Consider the following 26,251-nt stretch of genomic DNA (forward strand, 5'->3'; position numbering starts at 1 on the left):
AGTAAGGTTGAATTAGGTTAAGTAAGGTTGAATAAGGTTGAGTAAGGTTGAGTAAGGTTAAGTAAGGTTAAGTAAGGTTGAGTAAGGTGGAGAAATGTTGAGTAAGGTTGAGTAAGATGAGAGGTGTTGATAATGGTTGAGTAAGTGTAAAAGGCCGAAATGTTTCAACTCTGATATTTTAATTTCTCTAGCATATGTTTACGTCAAATCTTCCATCTGTTTCTTTCAACTTGTTCATGCCAATTTGCGTAATTTCAGTAAATATCATATTGCAGAAGTATAAAATATTTTTCAAAAAAGTACAAATCATCTTTTCTGTACTTGTAAGATTTCAAGAAAATTTAAGTTTTCTTCAATCACAAGTACGTAAAAGTACATAATGGGTTTGGTCTATTAGAGATATCGGTTTGGTATAGCATATATGATATTGGTTTGGTATACCATATATGATATCGGTTTGGTATACCATATATGATATTGGTTTGGTATACGATATATGATATCGGTTTGGTATACCATATATGATATTGGTTTTGGTTTACCATATATGATATTGGTTTGGTATATCATATATGATATTGGTTTGGTATACCATATATGATATCGGTTTGGTATATCATATATGATGTCGGTTTGGTATACCATATATGATATCGGTTTGGTACACCATACATAATGGTACACCATATATAATATCGGTTTGGTCCACCATATATAATGGTATACCATATATGATATCGGTTTGGTCCACCATATATAATATAGGTTTGGTATACCATATATGATATCGGTTTGGTATAGCATAACGAAATTGATATGTTTACTCAGAAATGAATACCGGTTTGGTCTAAAAAGAATATTGGTTCGGTCTAAAATGAAAACCGGTCTGGTCTGAAATGAATACCAGTTTGGTCTGAAATGAATACCGATTTGGTCTGGAAAGAATATTGGTTTGGTCTAAAATGAATATCAGTTTGTTGTTTAGCAAAAATATAGGTTTAGTTTGGAAAAAAATGTATTTGGTCTGGGTAAAAAGAGCTGTTAAAATTTAAGATCTGCAGTTTGTCTGAAAAAATGTTTTATTTTGATTAGGGAATATAAATTTTATTCTCGTCTAAAACTCGTATTGAATTAAGGATCAGCGGAATCATTTTCAATAATGCTCGGCGGATGATTTTTATTTTTTTTTCGGGAAAAAAATGTGCACCTCATTTTTCTAAAACTGTTACTTTTGAACAAAAGCCAGATAAGTGAATTTTCACATCCTCATATCTTTGCAACCTGATGGTGTAAATCTTTGTTATTTTAAACTTGGATATTTTATCGAACAGAATTCAAAGTTTAAAATATAAAATATCTTTGACATTGGTTTTTAAACATCCTAATTTGCGACAAAGACTCAATTTCTTTTCCTTCATCGAAACCAGAATGACGAAGCTAGGTTTTATTGAAACAAAATTTCAAAAGTTTCCGTTCGATATGATGAGCAATAGCTGAAGCTTAAGCCACACCCCTGAGAAATGAACTAAGGTTTAAACTGGAAACCCCAGTGCGGTGGTTCTCTGTATCTAGGTGTACATCTTAACAGACAAAAGATTTCAAACCGGGTTTTTAGAATTCTCATTCCAAAGAGCATATGTTATCTTGATCTATTCATCGTAGACAAATAAACAAATAGAGAGACAAAAAAATGGTTTTCTATTTTCTGTTGTGCCTTTATTAATATATAATATATAATTTTGAAAACTTTTTCTCGTTCCAAACTTTTTGACAGTTTAATTTTTTAAGTTAGATTATATATTCGGGAGCTCATGGTAGAAGTTTATCTATCTATGTTTTGGTATATTTGTTTAAAGAAGTATATAAATATTTATATATCTATACTTTTGTACTTTCCTTTTGTTTTATAATAAGTGTCCCAAAACGTGATATATTCAAAAAAAGAGTCAAGAAATTAAGACATTTTAGAGATAACAAGCACCAGCAAATTTTTTAATAATTTTGATAATTCTGAATATTTTAGGTTGGTGGGTGGTGGATAACCTTGTACAATATAGGTGGAGTAATCTACCTCAGTGGGTTTGAACCGTCTCAGTTGAACTCTGGAATCCGTAGTTTAAACCTAACCTGGAGAATCATATTCAACCTTAACCAGGCAGTTTTAATTCAGCTGAAGATAAACATGATTTCTCTTCTTGTTAGCTATCTACTAATTCAGACCATAACAGCCCAAGGTTTGGTATTTTTTAAATATTTAGTATTTATAGCTGATAAATTTAATATCATAAAGTTGTAATCTCTGTTTGTATGTCAGATCATAACTCATAAACCCCTTGACCATTTAACTTCAAATGTTGACGAGAGAATTACTCGGTAGAACCATAGGAATTTTCTTAGCTTGGTCAGACAAATTGTTTAATCTCGAGGTGAAGCTAGGGGTTGCAAAGGCAGTCTGTTATAAAAATATGATTTTGATATAACTCAAGAAATATTTGAGATAATTGTTAACTTGTGGTATTGTTTAAGTGACCGTCCCTTAAATAGTTGGCATTTTTTATTTACAATTCGGTGGCCTTGAAACCTTTATCTGAGAAACACTGAGGAACATATCGTCATTTGTCTATCTTGACAATTTTCTTCGTTGTCTCTGTAGCATGAATTCCTCTAGTAGTTTTAAAGAAAAACCACAATTGAAAATAATATATTTTAACTGGAAAACTAAGGATATCTCGTTCACTATCTCGTTTATCATGGAGGACTACCTAAAATGATGCTTACAGTGAAGAAACAAGCAACGTGACTGTCATTCTCATTGACCATCGGCACAGCTTGTGTGATATATCGTTTATCATCCTTTCATCCTTACATCTCTTTACTTATTATGTGTGTCCTTTCATCCTTTCATCTCTTTGATTATTATGTCTATCCTTCTATCCTTTCATACCTTCATTTATTTACTTATTACGTGTATCCTATTCCTTTCATCCTTTCATACTTTCATCTCTTTACTTGTTATGTCTATCCTTCCATCCTTTCATTCTTTCATACCTTTTCTTATTTACGTATTACGTGTATCCTATTCCTTTCATCCTTTCATACTTTCTTCTCTTTACTTGTTATGTCTATCCTTCCATCCTTTCATCCTTTCATACCTTTTCATATTTACGTATTACGTGTATCCTATTCCTTTCATCCTTTCATACTTTCATCTCTTTACTTGTTATGCATGTCTATCCTTCCATCCTTTCATCCTTTCATACCTTTTCATATTTACGTATTACGTGTATCCTATTCCTTTCATCCTTTTTCCTTTTTAAATATTACGTGCTGTTTTTCATTCTTTCTTTGTATCCATTCAACCTTTTTCTTTCGACCTTTTATTCTTTCTTTTCTTTCTCAATCATCCTTTCTTTTCTGTTCATACTCCTTAGAAATTTGACTGAATAAAATGTATGTTTAAAATATAAAAGTTGTGTATTCTATTCTATGTAGTGTACAGAGTAAATACATCATATTTAATATATTCTAGCTTGTCAGCTACTATTTTCACCGCACTTTCTCCAAACCCTTCCCTTCCTTTTACCATCTTCTCCATCCTTACATAAACCTTAGATTCCTCTTCTCATCTTCTCCATCCTTACATAAACCTTAGATTCATCTTATGATCTTCTCCATTCTTACATAACCTTAGATTCCTCTTCTCATCTTCTCCATTCTTATATAAACCTTAGATTCATCTTCTCATCTTCTCCATCCTGACATAAACCTTAGATGCCTCTTCTCATCTTCTCCATCCTTACATAAACCTTAGATTCATCTTATTATCTTCTCCATCCTTACATAACCTTAGATTCATCTTATCATCTTCTCCATCTTTACATAAGCCTTAGATTCCTCTTATCATCTTCTCCATCTTTACATAAACCTTAGATTCCTCTTCTCATCTTCTCCATTCTTACATAAACTTTAGATTCATCTTATTATCTTCTCCATTATTACATAACCTTAGATTCATCTTATTATCTTCTCCATTCTTACATAAACCTTAGATTCATCTTATTATCTTCTCCATTCTTACATAACCTTAGATTCATCTTATTATCTGCTCCATCTTTACATAAACCTTAGATTCCTCTTATTATCTGCTCCATCTTTACATAAACCTTAGCTAGATTCTTTCAGAACCCACATTTTTAAAGACAACCGAATAAGTTTTTTTTTAAAGGATAAGGATGGGGCACATTTCTTGAATTTTTTGACGACAATTTTTCCACTGTTTTCCGGTTATTACGGTAGATGAAAAAGAACTCTGCAAATAGCTCCTCAAAATCCTTTTAATATGTTCACATCTCATCAAATTTATCATAAAAATAAAGGTTTAATAATTTCACCAACATGATTATCAGTGACTCAACAATTAAAGAGTGCCGCAAATGATTCCCAACAGTATCTAAACATTGTATTCTTTTCTGAGAAAAAATGGGACAGAACTAAATATCAGTTTTCTACATCAAATTGGTCCAAGTTATGAGTTACGTCCTGAAAAGGCTGCTTCATGCAGAGTAGAAACCGACGTTATCATCGATACTTACAGGGTGTTCCAAAAAACATGGGAATTAAGTGACGAATTCGATATCGTCTTTGTTATGAATTAGCACTGTAATATCTAATTTCAAAAGCCATCATATTATTACGTCTGCTAGAGTTTATTTTATGAAAACGGTAAATGGCTGTAAAGATGTGTCTATAATGTCTCCGCAAGATGAACAGGAATACGGACAAGTTTACTCTGTTTGTGTACTGCAATTTTCTTGTAGTGCAAGTACAACCGTATGCAGTCAAAACAAACAAAATGTGAACATAGCAGACGAAACTCTTACAGATTGCAGCTTTCTCAGTAGGTATCACTATACTAAATCAAAGAATTATTTGAAAAGACTATATAGAATTCGTCAATGAATTCCCATGTTTATTGGGACACCCTGTATAAAGGTTTAATAGCCAAATTTGTAAATTACGTATGACGCCCTTTGAATAGAGAGCCATTTAAAACTACGTAGATAACTATTAAAACTATTTATATTTAGAGAGCAACTACCAGTGTGATCCAACCCCTCTTGGTCTGAGTGATAACTGTATAGGATGCATCTGTGAAGCCAGTACAAGATGCGACCAAGCAACTCAGTGTGTTGGAGGGGTACGTATTCAGGGGGCAGTGCCCCCCCTCCCTAGACTTCTTATAAAAGTATTTTTTTTTATATTTCCTTTATCTTTTTAACCTATAAAATGGTGCAAATCTTTGATATTTCAAACTTAGATTATTTGATTTATAGTTTAAAATATCTAAGGTCTACGGCATTTGAATTGGATTGCAAAGAAATATGGGATTAGAAAATCATGGAGTTTGTGTCAAAAACTCAATTTATTTTCCACTCTTATATCCTCTGTGGGGACCTTCAACTAAATTACAAAATAAACAATTACTAAAAGAAAATTAACAAAAAAAATGCCCACGATAAAAGCAACAACAAAAAACTAAAATTTAAAAAATAAATAAAAATAGTTATTTTTAGAATTCTTTCTGTGGACCTTTCCTCATCTCTAAAAGTTTCTGGACGGATGCAGGACAATGTGTGATAGAGGGAGATAATAGTCAGGACCCAGAGAGTAAGTTTTAGCTTAACATCTATCTCTATTACCCTGGTAGTCCCCAGGTAGTCCTCTGGTATTCCCCGGGTAGTCTTCTGGTAGTCTTCTGGTAGTCTCCTGGTAGTCCCCAGGTAGTCCCCTGGTAGTCCCCTGGTAGTCCCCTGGTAGTCCCCTAGTAGTCCCCTGGTAGTCTCCTGGTAGTCCCCTGGTGTAAACCATATTTGCAACAATCTCCTTGGAAAAATATCAGATTGTTGTAAAAAGTGATTTCTGTGAGAAAAAACGATTAATTACAATGTGTGAGATGTAATATGGGAAAAAGTGTCAAAATTGAGAGATAGATAGATATTTTATTGAACTTGTCATTATTAAAACATGGTTAAATCTTAGATTTGGGATTATTTTTAGCTTACTTTAATTCCTTAGTACAAGTTCCACGGACTCACGGGGTATGAATTCATGCTGAATAAATATATTAATTAAATCTTGAAGGGAATGTTCGCGAAATAAAAGGGTAAATAAATTAAGTTCCTTTGTAAAAATAAACGACTTTGCTTTCCCTAAAACTATAGATGTAACTTTCGGTAAAAATTGGCCAACCATTCCCCCAGACGAACTTGATGGATGGAGGAACTTATTTCTTGCCTCTAACTCTAATTTTTAAAATTTATATATCTTTCCAACCTGATAGTGACTCTTTTATCATTTGAAACTAATTGTTACAAGAACTCTAATGCTATATAAAACCATTTATAACAGATCTCTTTTTTGTAAATATTAGTTTATTTCTGGACTGGTTGCCGCTTCATCAATTCAATATTCTGTATTTAAATGTGTAATTATGTTAATTTGAAATTGTGTATTTTGACCACTGATGAGCTAAACGCCTGAAGAGAAATCAGTTTTTTAATCTTTTTTTTTTTACAAATATCAGGACGGAAAAAATTGAAAAACCTGCGGATACAAATATGGTTCCATGAACTCTTTTGTTCGGTTAAAGGGAGTGTTCGCGAAAAATGAAAGGGGTTATAGGCTTAATGCGATAAAAAAGCGCTTTTTATCGCTACTAATCTTACTTCTATTTGTTGCGTCTATGAGGAGAAAATTGTTAAAAACGACTCATACCGAAGAACGTTGTGTTCATACAAATTCAGAAAAATGCAACATTCAACTCGGATCGTAAAGAAATTTATTTAATTCCAAACAAATCATTTAGATATTACAAACAATAGTCATCGATTATTTTTCGACGCATTCGTAAATAGTTGATATTTCATAATATTTTGTATTTTTCATGATCTGAGAGTTACATTTTTTCTGTTTCGAGGATTTTGATAATGAAGACGACATTTTCATATTTTCTAGGAATGTTCGAAAATACAGCGCCAGCGAAAATGAATTTAAAAAACAAAATCAAAAATATTATGAAATATTAACTAGATATGAATGCGTCGAAAAATAACCGATGACTATTGTTTGTAATATCTGAATGATTTGTTTGGAATTAAATTGATTTGTTTACGATCCGAGTTGAAAGTTGTATCTTTCCGAATTTGTATGGACACTACGTTCTTCTGTGTGAGTAGTTTTTAACACTTTTCTCCTTATAGACGCAACAGATAGAAGTAAGATTAGTAGCAATCAAAAGCGCTTTTTTATCGCGTTAAGCCTATAAAAAGAGAAATTTTAAAATTCTTTTGAAATTAATTGTTAGTCCGTAAATAAATGGTGAAATGACAAGATGTTTAATGTAGAAGGGAATTCATCCACTTTTTATTTGTTTGTTGAAATGTAACTGCTAAAATCCTGAAGGAAAATTAAACAAAAAATGTCATCGCAAAATTGTCAACATCAGAATGTCTTGCCTTTACGCTGGACATATCGCTTTTTTGCTTTTGTTTTTATCTGCACAGCAAACATAATCAGATCTTTAATCCTCTGTACTCTAGGTTGGAGAAGATGCTCCCTGGATATTATCTGCGCAGCAAACATAATCAGATCTTACATTAATCCTCTGTACTCTAGGTTGGAGAAGATGCTCCCTGGATATTATCTGCGCAGCAAACACAATCAGATCATTAATCCTCTGTACTCTAGGTTGGAGAAGATGCTCCCTAGATATTATCTCCACAGCAAACATAATCAGATCTTACATTAATCCTCTGTTCTCTAGGTTGGAGAAGATGCTCCCTGGATATTATCTTCGCAGCAAACATAATCAGATCATTAATCCTCTGTACTCTAGGTTGGAGAAGATGCTCCTTGGATATTATCTGCGCAGCAAACACAATCAGATCTTACATTAATAGGTTTGGGAAGGTAAAAGACACTGTACAGTGTACTGTACATAACACGTAATTTTATATTCTGATCATGTACAAATATTTTCTGATCATGTACAAATATGTTCTGGTCATGAACAAATTGTAAAAATATTATGAATAATTTACAAATAACTGATTTAAGGAATTGTGAACGTTTCCAATTCTGAGAGTGTAGAATATTTTAAGTTCAAATTCCGCCTTTTACCCGGGCCTTATATTAAATCGTGGATTTTAGTGAAATTCACCATTGCCCGTTGATTTTTAAACATTTCCAACATTAGCCTATGACATCCAAATTGAAAAGTTTTAGACTATTTTATCCAGCCAGCCTATAGAGGTCGGAAGGACGGACTCTGTTGAAACACGAATAACTGTACCAATATATATTTAGGTCTACTTTATAACTACAACTACTTCTCTTAATACAATTCAAATATATATATATCACAAGGCTGGTTCGAGATCATTCTAGAAAGTACCATGCCGCGAAGCTAATCCTCTCTTGTTGTGGAGATCGGCTAAGGAGGGCGATAGTCGTCTTCCACAAGCCTATAATTGTATCTATAATTATATATTTATAGACTAGGCTTTTAGGGCGCTTCCTGTAAATAATTTTAGCTTATAACTTATAGGTTGCTCTGAAATTTGGCAAATGTAAATCATTTTCAAATATTGGCGTATTTTTCTTGGTGAATTGTTGCATTTTCAACAAAAAACCAACTATTTTCCAGAAATTTTGATGTTTCATAAACCTTCCTTGGGGTCATATGAGGTCACACACAAAATTTGGGCACGATAGGTTTAGCCGTTTTGAAGTTTTTTTATATACAAACGGACAGACAATCAAACAGACAGACTAACTGAATTTCCCGGCGTTGCCCGTGGAATTTTAAAAACGCTCTAAAAACAACCCAGATTTTAAAAGAAAAAAGTTATATTTTTTTCAGCCTTTGTCACCTGTCAAAATGGGTTCCTCAAAAATTGCATCCAATGTAGTCCAGCTGTTTGGCCAGCTATAGCTAACAAATAAATGAGTGATGAGCTTTATTATATAGATAAATCGGAATATTTGGAGGTTAAAAATATTTCGAAATCCTGCTGAAATATGTTGCGGTGGTCCACCTAGCACGGCTGGTTAATTGCACACAAAGAATATTTGAATTTTAGAAATGACAATGCAAATTAATTTAACAAACTTATTATTGAAAGGGAACGTTCACAAAATTAGGAGAGAAAAATAAAATAGTGCAAAAACTTGCATATTACAAAAGGATTTAAGGCTTAACCTTAACCTTAACCTTTACCTTAACCTTAACCTAAATATCGCAGTAGGAAAACTGACACCGGGAGTATTTTCAGTGTAACTGAAAATACTGATCATTAATACTAATCATTAATACTGATCATTAATACTGATCATTAATACTGATCATTAATACTGATCATTAATACTGATCATTAATACTGATCATTTTCTCCTCTTTTCTCTTTCAAGATTTGCGGCACCTCTCTTTAACAGCAAAATGGATAAAGCTAATTGATTTTTCCATCTGATTTCAGTAATTTAACTAAAATATAATTTAAATTGCGTAATTGCGTAATTGCGTAATATTTTGCATTTTAGTTGTAAATGTTAAATGTTAATTGCATCCAATAAAAAATTTAAAAAAATATTCTCTAGATAAAATTAAAATTAACTAAAACAATGACTTCTTTTGTTGTCCACAATACTTAATCTGATCTTTGTTATATCTTTATCATTTAGGGACATTTATATACAAAGTAAATCATACCATTTCATTTTAAATTAATTATTTCATCATTTTTAAGTGAAAATTCAGCTCTCACTTCTTTCTGATTCGAGAAACAATGAGATATCCATATTTTCAGGCTGAAAATTGACTGTTTTCAATTGAGGTGTATATAAAACTGTGACTTGCGGATTTATGCTGCAGAGACAAATTTAGAAATTGTCAAAATTCAACAATCTTTAAATGGAGGATTCCTTTAGTCTCTTTGATAACAATAATTGATAATTATGACGAAACCAACCTTATAATATCATAACCTATGTTTTATTTTAAATGGTTTGGTTTTAGTGAATAATGTACACTGTACATTGTAAGTGTACGTTGTACAGTGTACAGCCTTCTTTGTGCTGTACAGTCCACAATGTACAGTTTAGTATGAACAGTGTAGTGAAGACACATGTTGCTATTGTGAAACTTTGACCTTGTTTTTATCATTAGAGAAATGAGAAGATAGTTTCGTGTTTATAGGTCTTGTAAAAACTACATTAAATTTTGAACAATACACGAATAAAGTTTTTGGCGTGAAAAGCAAACCAATAAACATTAATTATACGCATTGCCATGAAGTGTTGTATAAAAATAGAAAATCTAGGTTACAAAATATCTTTTTTATTTTAATATTCCAAGATTATTCGTTATACAGAGATAAGACTTTAAGAACGACCTAAACTACTTAAATGAAAGTGAAATTTGGAATTCTGCTTTAAATAAAGCATTTAAAAAATATGTTTAATGACTTGGCAAAGATAAAAACAAGTTTCCTGCTACAGAGACAAAAGACTAACAAAAAGTCCGCTTGAAAGTCTCGTTTCGTCTTCTGCATGAGGATGAGGTTATTTTGTTCATATGTACATAAACCTGTACATGAGGTTATTTGGTACAAATGAAATACTTTTAATCAGGATAATATTAGAGTCTTGTTGTATTCCATTTTGTAATCTTTACTAGAGGATATTCTGTAGGAGTATACAAGAGGTTATTCTGTAAAATTGGTTTTGATCATTCTGAGGTCGAATTTGAGCCGCGGCTTAAATTTAAGCCGCAGCTCAAATATGGTTGGTTCCACTTAAAATTGTATTTAAGCCGGCGCTTAATTAAAACCGATTTTTTTGGGGGATTTGAGGCGCGGCTTAAATTAATTAAATTCGAGGCCGTATTTAAAGAATTTGAGCCGCGGCTCAAATATGTTTGTTTCCACAGAACATTGTTTTCAATGTTTTAAAATTAAAGCCGGCGCTAAATTAAAACCGGTTTTTTAGCGGATTTGAAACGCGGCTCAAATTCATTAAATTCGGACTTCGGACACCGTACTATTGTACTTTTTGACTTTGATATGTTTATGCACTCTTAATAATTTTAATACTAATATAATGTTCTTTGTAATATACTGCACTATGATTTTGCCAGACTACATTTGTTGCATAAAATGTGCTGGGTCGACTCTACAATGTATCGGGTTTAACATTGAATCCATCGAGGGTTTAAATTTCCATTGATTCTTCTTTGTCTGAGAGTAAATGACATTCCTTTGGAAAGAGCTGGTGTTCACCTGTGCAAGCATAAATAAAAATGTCATTAAAACCCGGCGGTATTTTTCATAACTAACACTTCATAGAAAAATCTTAGAAATGCGCGAATTTTTTTCACAAAACTCACAAATTCCAATTTTAAATCAGTCAGAGCTGAAAACTTTAGAATGGTGGATAACCTTAATCCAGACTGAGCTGAATACTTTAGAATGGTGGATATCAGGATTAATGCTTAATCCACTCTTTTTCTTAATCTCCAGATTAAATATTGCTGGTTCTCCTCATGAATTTAATCTCCAGAGCTGAAAACTTTAGAATGGTGGATATCAGGATTAAGGCTTAAACCACTCTTTTCAAATAAAGTTTCTTAATTTCCAGTTTAAATATTGCTTGTTCTCCACATGAATTTAAACTCCAGAGAAGTTAACCGATCGGATATCTGGATATTTCATTCTAAAGTTTTCAGCTCTGATAAGTTAACAGATCTGAGCTGAAAACTTTAGAATGGTGGATATTGGGATTAAGGCTTAATCCACTCTTTTTCTTAATCTGCAGATTAAATATTGCTTTTTCTCCACTCATTTTTAATCTCCAGATTAATTATCCGATCAGGATTAAGGATATCCCATTCAAAAGTTCCCATCTCGGGATTAATCTGAGCTAGGAACTTTTGAATTGTGGATATTGGGATTAAGGCTTTATCCACTCTTTTTCTTAATCTCGAGCTAAAATAATGCTTGTTCTCCTCTTGTTATTAATCTCCATATTAATAAACCGATCGGAATTAAGGATATCCCATTCTAAAGTTTTCAGCTCTGGGAACTTTAGAATTGAATACCTTTAATCTCGACCGCTTGATCCGAATATCCAATCTGGAAACTTTTAATTTCTTTCTTAATCCACTCTTTTTTGGATATACAGGGTGTCCCACGAAACATGACAGTATGCAGGACGACTGGAATGTCGTCTTGATTTTTGATATAATTTGCTGCGTTTATTTGTCAACCTAATTATAGAAGTAAATTTCTATAAATAATATCACAAAATATCCCTTATCCTGCCATTTCCAAAATGTGGTCTGCCTTTTTTGTGCTTTCAATATAGACCGAGATATGAAGAATTTCGTTCAGATTTCGACAATTTTGCTTTTATTTAAAAAATTGAAATCTGAACCAAACTCTTTATATCTCCGGTAATATTGAAATCACAAAAAACGCAGACCACTTTTTGGAAATGCCAGGGCTAGGAGAATTATGTAATAATTGTTTCAAGAATCATACATGTTAAAGTAGATAGAAGACTAAATGTCGCAATTAAATTCATATATCAAAGACGACTTTCAAGTCGTCTTGCTATTGTCATGTTTCGTGGGATACCCTGTAGTAGAGAAAAAATTAAAAACCGGTTTTTTAAATTTGAAAGTCCTTCCTGTTTCTGTATATTAATTTAAAATGGCGCACAAAATTTAAAATTTCCCGGCTTCAGATACGCGACTCTGATTGGTTGAATTTAATTTAATTTAATAAAAAGAGAGGATCAAGCATTAATCTTGATATCCACCATTCTAAAGTTCCCAGCTCTGAAGATTAATAACAAGAGGAGAACAAGCATTATTTAATCTGGAGATTAAGAAAAAGAGGAGATCAAGCATTGATCTCGATTTCCACCATTCTAAAGTTTTCAGTTCAAAATCAATCAAGATCAAATATTTAAAAAAGGGCGTGTTAAAACAGTTAAAACAAAAAAGCATGTTTTTTTTAGGAACAATATCAATAACTTTGTAGCCAGAGCTGAAAACTTTAGAATGGTGGATATTGAGATTAATACTTGATCCTCGATCTTTTTCTTAATATCAAGACTAACCTAATCTTGTTCTTGTATCCTGAAAAGAGTATAGAATTCAACCAATAAGCGTCGCATATATGAAGCCGATAAATTTGAAATCTTGCGGCGGCATTTAAGATTATATACAGAAACGAGGGACTCTCTAAATTTAAAAAACCGGTTTTTGATTTTTCTCTACTATATCTAAGAAAGAACGGTTTAAGAAGAAAATAATTGGGATTAAGGATATCTAATTCTAAAGTTTTCAGCTCAGGTTAAATATGTAAACAGTAAACAAAATCCCTTCAACTAATGTCATACATTAGGCTTAGGCAGAGGCGTACAAATGTACAAGCGAACTCACTCTATGACTATCCTGTACTATGGTACTTTTTCCTTTGTACATTTGTACAAATGTACAAGCGAACTCACTCTATGACTATTATGTACTATGGTACTTTTTCCTTTGTACATTTGTACAAATGTACAAGCGAACTCACTCTATTCCTATATACTATTGTACTCAAGGTTTGAAATAGATTTTATAATGAATTGTGAGTACAATGTGTTCGTACAATGCATTTTCTGTCATACTGTACTGTACTGTACTGTACTGTACTGTACTGTACTGTACTCTACTGTACTGTACTGTACTGTACTCTATGGCGAAAACTATTTTTTACATTGTATTTATATAATAAAGCTCTTTGCTCAAATATATGTATATATCTATATATATGTTAGCTATTGCTGGCGAAACGGCAGAACTTAATGGGTTGACATTTTTATGAGAAAACACATTAAAAAGGCTAAAAAAGAAAATTTAATCAATTTTTTTCTTCAAAATTGAAATAAAAAAAATGTTTTTTAAAATTGCACGGGCAACGCCGGGCACTTCAGCTATTACTGTATTTAGTCTGTAATATTTGTAATCTTTGATCATTGTACTCTAGGACTGTAACGGTGATCAGCTGGTGACCTGTGAAGATTACGTCATGATTCATAAGGAAAATATTCAAATTTTTAAACAATCCTTCTCTGTCCACCGAAACACACTATTTCTTCGGTCAGGGTACTGCTGTACACACCCCAAGTTTAGTTGAAGAAAGAAATTGAACACTTTCCTCTTAGTTTAATTTCCTTATACCTACATCTTCGCAACCTTATTTCAAACTTTAACTATTTGATCTAGCACAACTCTTAGCTTTAAAAAAACAAAGGTTTGTGAAATCAGGTTGCAAAGAATAAGATATTGGAAAATTAGTGTGTGAGCAGAAAAATCAGTTTCTTTGTTTTAAATATTTATTTAAGATTTTCCCGACCTCATTATGGAATATATAACAAGTATCTAGGTTACTATTCATAATTGGTCTAGTCGGAAAATAATTTTGTGAATACATCTAAACGACTGGTCAAATACAACTAAAATGTTTCACATAGACTAAAAAAAGAATAGCAAGGAAAACCTTTTTAAAGTTTTATAATTAATGTTTAAGAAATGTTATGAACAGCAATCCTTTTTTGATACTTACTTAAAAAATACAGTGAACACTGCACTGTGTTCCAAAAATCGATTCTGATTTTGACAATTGATTTTTTTAAACTAAAGCTTAAGCTCTTTGTAGTTCTTAAATGTACATGCTTCAAAACTGACGAGGTGAAGACGACATTCACTTTAAAATCAACCCAGTCCATAAATTGGTGCAACTTTTTACATCAGTCTGAATCGTTGTGAGTACTGATAAAGTACGATATATTCTTTAATCTTCATGTAAGATAAATACATGTATATCTAGGATCTACTAGATATCATCTTTAATCTAAGGAATACTATGCATTCCAATCAAATAAGTACATCGTTTACAGAGACTAACAGACCAGATAGAAAACCTATATCAGGGAGATTATAGGGAATGTACAAACGTAAGCTCAAATGACCCTTCATGCAAAGATGTTGTGTGATTTATTCAATTTAATCTACAAAAACGTGTGAAATTTTTTTTGCAAGCTGTTTTAAGTTTAAAAATAGAAATATATTCACTTTAATGATAATTGAAATTTTGGAAACCGTATAATGTAAAATATTCGGTAATGTCAAGTTACACAATAAGCACTGGTTTTCAAGATATTTAAACAAAGAGCTCTTATATTCGGTAATGTCAAGTTACACAATCAGCTGTGGTTTTCAAGATATTTAAACAAAGAGCTCTTATATTCGGTAATGTCAAGTTACACAATCAGCTGTGGTTTTCAAGATATTTAAACAAAGCTCTTATATTCGGTAATGTCAAGTTACATAATCGGCTGTGGTTTTCAAGATATTTAAACAAAGGCTCTTTTTACTTGATAAACAGTCAAAACAAAATTTTTAAACAGGCTTATTTAAACTAAGTCACAAAACTATATGAAAACTAAAATCAATCTTTTTTTTTATTGATTCAAAATATGATTTTTTTAAAGTTCATTTTCACAAAAAATTTATATAATTACAAAATATTTTTTTAAGGACGTCAAAGTTTTGAATATTTTAACACAAAAAAAAGTTTAAGTATAAGATCCACTGAATATGTCATACAATGTTTCATCTGATTTAAAATTCGGTGATGGTAATGGACCAAACTTCTGTAGAGTAAAAAAAGTAGATGTTAGTTCCACGTTTATTGAAAATAAATTTCGGTCTGGGTTGACCCTCGTCAGTTCTAACGATATAGTAACCATCAAAATCATTAAAAAAAATTTTTTTAATTGCTAAAATCACAAGAAAATAATAAGACAAAAAAGATAATTTAAAAAAAAATTGTGCTGTCAAATGGACATAACGAACTGGAAACGAACTCAGATTATGAGATAGAAAAAAAGATAATTTGCAAATATTCACTTTTAAAAAATGTTTTAAGACAATTATTATTCCTTGAAATTGTTTCTGTCACAAAGGTTAAAAACAAACTGTTCAGATGTATGTGTATAAAGTGGTGGTGGGGGTCGATCTAATTAACGAACTTTTACGTAAATCGGGGGAAGGGGGAGGGGGGGGCGGCTTGTTTAAGGAGGGGTATTTAAACCCTTAAACGAATTGGACTTAACAATACTCTTTTTTTAAAAAAAGATACTGAATTACAGTTTACAATTAAATAAAAAAGGAATTCTCTGCAACATTAAAAGAAATGTCAAAAAGTTAATTTTCTCAAATTATTCTAAGGATGTTACATGTAAATTTTTTTTTTAATAAATGAATGTTTATGAACAGAATGGTGGCTGGAACTGTGGGAACTCTCTTGCTGGAACAGATTTCTGGAACATTTTCCAGAAGTGTAAAGCTGATGTTCTTAGCGGGGGACAGAATATATAAATAGTTTTATACACGTTTTAATAAAGATTTAACAATTAACACTCTATTATGATTTTGCATGAAAACACTGAAGTAAATTGTGTGTAAGATTTAGATCTTATTAATCATACATCTCTCTTTTTAAAGTGCTAAGGAGAAAAACAGGGTCTGTCCTTGTGTACGATTTTTGGACCCTCCTATCAATTTTGTACATGACCAAATTAGTATTTATTTAGTATTATTTAGGGTTAGGTTAGGTTAAGACAAAACAAGAGAAGCTACGATGTCACAAAGCTGAAACAGTATTGTCGCTTCTCCTGTTGGGTAGTTTGCAGTGCAATATTAACAGTTTTAATCTTTATAATGAATCCAGATAAAATTCTGCTTTTCATTTTGTGGATGATATAATTTCATCTTTCATTGTACATTCATAATTATTTCAGATGATTTCCACTAGCAGCAAAAAATATCAATGTCCATTTCTCATATCAGCCTAAATCTGTCACATTCAAATGTGTATACAAATCGTATCCCCCCTACCTTTAGTATTCTATATATCTATATATAAATTTGGCTTGTCTGTTTGTATCCAATAAACGTCAAAACGGCTGAACCGATCGGGCCCAAATTTTTTGTGGCACCTTGCGTTATCCCAGGGAAGGTTTATGAATGATAAAAAATTTTTAAAAATGTGTATTAAAGGTTTTTAATTTTGTAAAAAAATTTAAATTCTTGAAAATCCGCGAATTTTTTATTTAAATCCGCAAAATGTTTTTCTTCTTTGTTTTTAAATGTAGACAAAAAGGTTCACAATTTAAATAGAAGATGGGCACGAAGCGCCTTAAAACCCTAAATATATATATCTAGATTAAAATTTTTGTTTCCTTTCAAAACCTTTGGAAAAGAGAACAAAGGAATTGAGTCTTTGCCACAAACTCGGATTTTCCCATTCCTATATCTTGTTAACCTGAGGGCAAAAACTTTGATATTTCAAACTTAGGTTTATTGATCTAGAAGACTTCATAGTTTGAAATATCTACGACATTGGGTTAAAAAGATATAGTGATTAGAAAATCAAAGTTTGTGGCAAAGACTCAATTCCTTTCCAAATATTAGCTAGGCCTACTTTCGGAGGTTAGCAAAATGTTTTAACAAAGACCTCCCATTTTGTGGGCGTTGTACCTAATATAAAAAAACTTTTTAGTACAATAAAACAACGTTTATTAGGATAAAAAGCTTAAACACACTTTTGCATCCATACATTAATTGCATCAACTGCAGAATAACAAACTATTTTGATTATGTGAGATTCTATTTTTGCAAAATATATATTTCAGATGAATATTATGTAAAGAAGAAGTTTTGAAACTAATTAATATTTAATCCATTTTCTTCTTTCAAGTTGGGAATTTTAAAGAATTTATTCAAACCGCCGAACTCCACACCACAAGAATGAGATGGGCATCATTTTTTAGTTAGGTTTTGTTAAACATTCATTTTTTGTTTTGATTTAAAAAAAATAATGGTTTTTATCTTTTATAACTCTCTAAAAGAATATAAAATGTTACAGATATTTTAAAATTTTACTTTTTGCTTAAATTGCACTAAATGTTTACTCTGATTATTGGTTAGGCAATTTATCCAAATGCCTAATAAAAACGATTAAAAATTTGTCTTTTTGGAAATATTTTAAACATTTAAAATTCTTCAGGATTGATAATGTTTTACTTGTGATACAAATAGTTCATTAAAAAGATTTAAAGGGACAGACTGGCTATGTAAGGTAGTGAAACTGAGTGTGCAGTGTTGTGGATAAATTCTTAAGGATTCATTTTGAGTGTTCTAGACTATACGGCATAAACGCACTGAATGTTTAAAAACGAACCAAATAAATTGATGCTAATTTTTATTCAAACCTCCACAAACATCCAGCAATTAATTGATCAGAACTATTTAGTTTTTATAATTTTTTTTCTGGTAAATTGTCAGTAAAGTGAAATAAACAGAACATGCTTTAGAACCCCAACTGATAAAACTCAATTACGCATTAGATTGAAATCTTACGTGTTTTAATCAAATCTTCTTTTTCCAAATAACTAATGAGAAGAGTGAAATAGTTATGAATGTATTCTACCCACTTACAAATAATCTCATACCTTAGCGTAAAATCAAAACTAGAGGAGCTGCGGTGTCACAAAGTTAGAAGATCAATAATTTTGCGTCTTTTCTTTTTTCCTCATGTTTATATTGAAGTGAACTATGTAAACCTTTAAATCCTACCTTGGCCCTACTTTGAACGTGTAAAACTATACGCGCGACGAATCTTAAAAACCTCTATAAAAATCAAAAAAAAACTATTCTCTCCATTCTTTTTTCTAATGTGTTTTTTTCCTTGAACAAACCTTTCTGAATATTAAAGATTGAAATGAAAACATATTTTTATTTCAGTATAATTTATTTCATTCGTTACATAAAACAAAATAAGTGATATTTAGCTCAATTGTTATTCAAGAAAGAATCTGAAAAACGTACATACAGTGTACTGTACAGTGTACAGTTTACACTGAAAACTCCGGTTCATTTGATGTACTGGACTTACTTTCAGACGACTAGAGGAAATTGTACAGTACGCATATAGGCTTTAGACGCGGCAAAACGTGACAGTGCAAAAAATGAACCATCCCAAAGTATTAATGCTTGAGTTACACGATTTTTCTTCAAAATCAAAAAGAAGTTATTTTTTTTTTATCAGTCAGGAATTTAACAAAAAAAACCTTAATATAAATATATTTTTTTAAACTTTTCTTTCATGGGTTACTTTTTCAAATTAAAACATACTTTGGAGCCATTTTCAGATTCTCTAAATAAAGATAAACATGGAATTATTTTGCATGCGAAACGCAAAATGTGATTTTGAAAAAACTTCTTCAAAATTAGATCATCAAAATCAAACTTTTTTGGCAAGAGTATTTTTGAATGAATACATGCTAGCGTACAATGTCTGGTTTTTGTAGCACCTAATATTCAGACCTTCTCTAAACAAGCAAACTGCAGTACAGTACAGTACAGTACAGTACAGTAAAGTACAGTATGGTTCAATAAAATAAATTACAGTACAGTACAGTACAGTACAGTACAATACAGTACAGTACAGTACAATACAGTACAGTAAACTACAGTACAATACAGTACAGTAAACTACAGTACAATACAGTACAGTATAGTACAGTACAGTACAGCACAGTACAGTACAGTACAGTACAGTACAGTACAGTACAGTACACACAGGATATGTTGGTAAACACCTTAAACTATCTTAATAAGTCTCAACAAATACTTTTATCCTTTAAAATTTCAGGTTTTAAAAACTATTATTCTCTACATTAATTGTTATGCGTACATTTACAATAATAATATACACATTTTATGCATGAAGGGTGCAGCTAATGTTTTCTATTTGTGATACGGCAGTTTTATTCATACTCAGCAGAATACTTTTTAATGCTGACACGGCTTGGTTTGCTTTTCATTCAATGAGTAGAGAGAAAATAAGGGGGGGGGGGTTCGTACGTATTTTTTATGACAGTTTAGAACAGCTGATAAACTGTATTTTTTGTAGACAGAGTTACTGAACTGTCCTATTACGCCACAATTAAAAAGTTAGAACCTCATCCATTTGTTATTGATATTTAAAAGCACAGTTTCATTATTTTTTACGCAGTAAAATAAAATGTACAATAATAAGTGTACAACATTGCACGCTGTACAGTGTACATAGGAGACTACAGGTCTGATAAATTGTTAAAGAAAGCTATAAAACATGGATAACAAGGAAGCACATATCTGATGCAACTATTATATAATCAATACCAAGGTGTGTGTACTAAAGGTAGGAAGGATAGGGGTTACTGTGACGTATAACTTATGAACTACAGTCGTCGTTAAGTCAAATATATCAATACAATGAAGACGACTTTTCATTCAAATTTTGAGTTATATCAAGCTTTGAAACAGCAAAGATACACATGAACATGGAAACAAATAGAAGTTGTTAATTTGAAAAGTTTCTTTTTCGTTACTTGTTAACTTTCAATTCGAATTAAGCTTGTTAACAATCAAAACTTAAATATAAAAGTCGTCTTCATTGCATTGATATAATCGCCTACCACAGTAGATTTTGTAAAAAGAAACAACAGTTTGTAAATAGTGTTAATGCTGGGTTTAAACTCAGCTGTTTGTTTGATTGCTCTGCCCTCCTCACCATCACTATACACACCTTGATCAATACCTCCTCACCTTCACTATACACACCTTGATCAATAACTAACAAACTGGGAAAATACTGGGGGTTGATTTAAGGGTTATTTTTTATTAATAAAATTAAGATTTCTCCCGACCCATGAGCTTATTAAAAGTTATTAAGATATATTTTTTTTATTTTCTTATCACAAAGTAGGTCAAATATTAAAATATTGGCAAAAGAATGGAAGCATAAATAGTTCTAAATCATGTTTTTCTATAGATCTAGAGGGAGGGGAGGGGGGGAGGTAGACGGAAATATCTAGCTCAAAATGCCTCAAAATATGTAAATTAAAATAAGCAAAATATTTATAATTTTCATTTTTTCTTTTTTTCTTTTGTATAATTTAGGAGCACAGGAGATTCAAGTTTAACCTATTTTATTTAAAAATAAACTTCTTAATGTTTTAACATATTTAAACTGTTACAACTCAATTGTCAAAAAGAGAAAGTCCATTTTAAAAGTTACTTCAATGGTTTTTAAGATCATAATTAAATGTTTCTATAACAATATATATATTTTAATGTAGGAGTCTTTGAAAATTCAATTCTGAAGAGCAAGAATTTTTTAATTTTATCCCAAAAGAAATGACAAAAAAGAAATGAATGTGACGTTTTCTTTGAGTGTAAAATATCAAATATATTCTGCAAAATTGCAAACTACTCAAGAAACAAAGGATTGAATCAATCTTCTGCAAAAATTAATTAAAATGATGAGATGATATCTTGTAATAATTAGAAAAGATTCTAAATGCAGATAATAAAAACTATAAACGGGGAGATTGTAATGAGAACTAACTTTTGGACTTAATGATGGTAAAAAAAAATCTTAATTAACATTACCTAGCAAAAACTAAATATCAGAACAAACTTTTGAAGCATTTTTTTGTTTGTTTTTAATTTAAAAATTTGATAAAGTTTATTTTCAACTTTCCTAGATTAGAAGGCAGTGCCGTTCTTTAATATATCCGGGGTTCCGTTACTTCTTTCTTCCTTCAGTCAGGTTTCTCCTATATCTCTTGATCGGTATCCAAGCTTCTTGGCTAGCTCATGTACAACATCCTGTACATAAATATCAATAAATAAACTAGCTCATGTACAACATCCTGTACATAAATATCAATAAATAAACTAGCTCGTGTACAACACCCTGTAAATAAATATTTATATATAAGAAGCTAGCTCATGTACAACATCCTGTACATAAATATCAATAAATAAACTAGCTCATGTACAACATCCTGTACATAAATATCAATAAATAAACTAGCTCGTGTACAACACCCTGTAAATAAATATTTATATATAAGAAGCTAGCTCATGTACGTCATCCTTTACATAAATATTCATAAAGAAGCTAGCTCATGTACGACATCCTGTACATAACTATTCATAAAGAAACTAGGTCATGTTCAACATCATGTACATAAATATATATAAAGAAGCTAGCTCATGTACGACATCATGTACATAACTATTTATAAAGAAACTAGGTCATGGACAACATCATGTACATAAATATGCATAAAGGAGCTAGCTTATGTACAGCATACTATACATAAATATTCATGAAGAATTGTAGCTCATAAACAACATCCTATACATGAATATTTATAAAAAAGCTAGCTCATGTACAATGTTCTGTACATAAATATTTACAAATAAGCTAGCTCATGTACAATGTCCTGTATGTACACAAATATTTATAAAGAAGCTAGCTCATGTACAATGTCCTCTACATAAATATTTATAAAGAAGCTAGCTCGTGTACAATGTCCTGTACATAAATATTTATAAATAAGCTAGATGATATTTCAAACTTATATTATTTGATCTAACAGAACTCATAGTTTGAAATATCAAAGATATAGGGATTAGAAAATTAGAGTTTGTTGCAAAGACTCAATTCCTTTGTATTAGTATATACTACCTTAAATATTACTGAGTCTATATTCTGTCCAAGTAGATAGAAGAGAAACCAGTCTCCAACATAACTCTTCCCGACAATAGTGTCAATACATTCCTTCTTCACTCGTCTTAATTCAATAAATCAATTAGTATCAAGAGAAAAAAGGAACAATTAGTAAACATCAGAAAACTACACTAAACTTCATTTAAAAAGAAAATCTTCCAACTAAAGTTTAACCCAGACCAACTTTGTGAGTTTTGTCAGAGTGGTTTACTGATTTTTAGATTGGACTCAACTCTGAGAATTCCCAACATATCAATAGACACGAGTCTTATCTAAGTTTCAATGGCGGCTAAGTATTGAGACTAATTTTTCACAAATTATTTAAATCGCGGCCTAATGTGCATCAAAAGTTTAAAATGGGATTTGTGAATTTGGAACCCGAACTAAAATATAGACAGCTCCGAATTTTAATCAAATTTTTTATTCAGAGTTGTGGACAAATTCTTTAGGATTCATTTAAGACATATAAAACTTTTAAATAATAATAAAACTTTTAAATAATAATTAAATAACGACGACAAAAAATGTAAACAATATTCTACAGTAAACTAATTAGTTGTTTAGGAACAGGATGAGAAAATAAAAATTAATCTTGTCATCGAAAATAAGTAATGTTGTTCAATTATTAGTTTCTATTTTCTCTTTATTATAGTTTCTCATTATTCAAAACATTTTTTGCAGATTTTCTGGAATTGTTATCGAAAAGACGACATTAGAAGAATTTTAAGAAATCTGCGAATAAATTCAAAGAAAATTATAAATTCAATTTAATGATGGAAACGAAATAATTGATTCTAGCATTGCATTATTGACAAATGTCTCTTGAGAAATATGTTCCTAGCCATCTAATTAGATTACTGTATGATTTTTACTTTATTTTTCGTCGTTGTTATTTATTAATTTTAAAACACCGATTCTGAAAACGTATCCACCCAAAAGTACGTTTTTAATGTCGACTTAGCGCTCAAACTCAGGATTTAAAGATCTTTAAAAAGTTTATATGTCTCAAATGAATCCTACGAATGAGCCCATGGAGTCCTATTTATTAAATCTTCTACCTGTATCTGACTCTAAGAACGAAGGCTCGAACGTATGGACTGAAGACGATCACAATCCTGTAGATGATGACGAGGGTGGTGCAGAACCCGAGGATAAGCAACCAGAACCAGATAAATATGTAGATCTTCTCATTCACTAGGATAGTTAAGATATAAGATACAGAATTAACTCAGGATACAGGATACAGGATACAGGATACAGGATACAGGATTCAGGATACAGGATTCAGGATACAGGATACAGGATTCAGGATACAGGATACAGGTTGCAGGATACAGGATACAGGATACAGGATGCAGGATACAGGATTCAGGATACAGGATTCAGGATACAGGATTTAGGATACAGGATTCAGGATACAGAATTTATATCGGATACAGGATATTTTCAGGATAAAGGATTCAGGATGCAGGTTTCAGGATACAGGATGCAGGATTTGGATACAAGATACAATTCACGATGAAGGGTGTAGGTAGGATACAGAATACAGAATTTAGTATACAGCTGATGTAAAAGGCAGGATACAAGATGAAATATAAATACACATGGGGCCAGGACACAGATACAAGGTAGAATATTTAGATTTAAGATACAGAATAATTTTTGATAAACACCGGGTACTGTACTAGACATTGTACATTGGATACAGAATATTAGAAAGAGTACAGAACACAGAATAATGTAAAAATATTAAAAACAAGACATGAGGTAAAGAGTTGGATAAAGCAATTGTAAGAACTTGAACAAATTTGAGAACTGGTCTTTAAAAATATATGGTTTTATATTTGAGTATCGATATAAATATTAAATACATGAAAAGCTTGATGGAAGAGCTGATCTAAAGATGCGGAGAATGTCTGGTAAATAAATTTGTAGAAAAATGTTTAGATGAGATATTTTGGAAATTCTTTAAACCTCATAAAGAAGATATTTGTTTGTTAACCCATAGCTCGAGTTTCCTCCGCCAAGAATGAATAATTTGTCTTCAACGTTTCAAACTTTTAGGATTTTGCCGCGCAACTTTTTAGACCAAGATATCTTTCCTTTTCACTTAATATCATTTTAAATTTGTAAAATATAAAATTTTCAAGAATCCACTTGTGGAAAAATTTACTCTTTAGATTTTTCTCTCAAACGGAGTCGGATTAATATCATTAAAATATGTTAAAGTGCTCTCATGATTTTTAATCTTTAAATTGGGGTTTAGTATATTTTACAAGAACCATGGTTGAAGCCTCTTCGAAACAAATTTATTTCAAATCCTTGCAAAGTTAGAGTTACAAAAGTGATATTTTAAAGGGACTGTAAGCGTAGTTACAAAAGTGATATTTTAAAGGGACTGTAAGCGTAATTTCAAGTACGAATAAGATATCAATGTTATTGTTTTTAAAATTTTTTACTGTTTTTTGTGGTTTCGCTTAAAAAGTGACTTGCAAACTTCTTGCTTCAGAAACAATGGAAAAATTATCAGAATTAAATTCACAGGATGCCATTATAAGTCATGGGTAATCAATTCTCTTTAAATGAAGGGCCATTTTAAATTTCAACGACAATTCTTTTATATAACAAAAAATCGCGGTTTTTTTAATAAAATTTTCTTTATATTCAATTATATATAAACTAAGTTGTCACTTGTTTAAACACCTTCCCTGGGATCATATGAGGTCCCACGCAAAATTTAGGCCCGATCTGTTCAGCCGTTTTGACGTTTATTGGAAACAAACAGACAATCATACAGATAGACAAGCAAAGTATATATATAGATGCCAATGTCTCCTTGACTTTATATTAATGTACGGAAAATAAATGTAGATGCAAGGGCTATAAACGATTTATCGATCAATAAATTCTTCCATTCTTCTGAAGCTTATAAAGTATAAATCTTTGATGAACTCTTTTTCTTTGTTTAAAACTTTTAAAGAAGTTGAAAATATATAAACATTTTGTGTTGTTTTAGCAGGGTTCCTATATCAAGGAAGCAGATTTTGTATTGTTGTAGCAGGGTTCCTATATCAAGGAAGCAGATTTTGTATTGTTGTGGCAGGGTTCCTATATCAAGGAAGCAGATTTTGTGTTATTGTAGCAGGGTTCCTATATCAAGGAGGTAGATTTTTTTAGGGGGAATGAAAGAAGGAACGAAATGAAGAAGGGCGGGGAAGGAAGAGAAAGGAAAGTAGGAAGGAAGGAGGGTGAGGAAAGGAAAGAGGAAAGGATGGAAAGAGGGGGATGAGATGGGAAGAGGAAGGAGGGGAGTGGGGAAAGGAATGGGGGAAAAAGGGGTGCAAAGAAAGAGGGGGAAAAGGGGGAGGAAATGATGCGGAGGAAGAAAGGTTGGGGAAGAAAGGAGGCAGGGGATGGTGGGTTAGGAATGAAGGGTTGGGAGGAAGAAGGGATGCAGTGGAGATGGTGGGGGAATGAAGGGTGTGGCTGGGGAGGGGGAGTGGTTGAGGAAGGAG

General features: G+C 31.5%; 2 protein-coding genes across 3 annotated transcripts in view; one reads left to right on the top strand and one right to left on the bottom strand.

Annotated features, from left to right (window-relative positions):
- Positions 1-2,015: 2,015 nt before the first annotated feature.
- LOC111700169 (invertebrate-type lysozyme 6) lies at positions 2,016-16,525 on the top strand. 2 transcript variants are annotated; one of them, XM_023470999.1, is made up of 6 exons: positions 2,021-2,234; positions 5,088-5,197; positions 5,574-5,667; positions 7,895-7,968; positions 14,091-14,144; positions 16,385-16,525. In XM_023470999.1, the coding sequence occupies exons 1-6, from the start codon at positions 2,183-2,185 to the stop codon at positions 16,484-16,486; spliced, it is 486 nt and encodes a 161-aa protein (XP_023326767.1). In that variant the 5' UTR covers positions 2,021-2,182; the 3' UTR covers positions 16,487-16,525. The 2 variants fall into 2 exon arrangements, with proteins under 2 accessions (XP_023326768.1, XP_023326767.1); XM_023471000.1 differs by lacking the exons at positions 7,895-7,968; positions 14,091-14,144; positions 16,385-16,525 and adding an exon at positions 7,599-7,822 and having other exon boundaries at positions 2,016-2,234.
- A 3,292-nt stretch (positions 16,526-19,817) lies between these two features.
- LOC111700165 (innexin shaking-B) overlaps positions 19,818-26,251 on the bottom strand; it is a gene marked incomplete in the record, with an annotated part of 27,836 nt that continues 21,402 nt past the window's right edge. Inside the window, 4 exon segments of the mRNA XM_023470993.1 lie at positions 19,818-21,139; positions 21,699-21,826; positions 22,695-22,800; positions 23,795-23,930. Of these exon segments, the coding sequence (XP_023326761.1) occupies positions 21,764-21,826; positions 22,695-22,800; positions 23,795-23,930 (305 nt within the window).

The sequence above is a fragment of the Eurytemora carolleeae genome, unplaced genomic scaffold (assembly GCF_000591075.1).
Source record: "Eurytemora carolleeae unplaced genomic scaffold, Eaff_2.0 scaffold392, whole genome shotgun sequence".
NCBI classification, from domain to species: Eukaryota; Metazoa; Arthropoda; class Copepoda; order Calanoida; family Temoridae; genus Eurytemora; species Eurytemora carolleeae.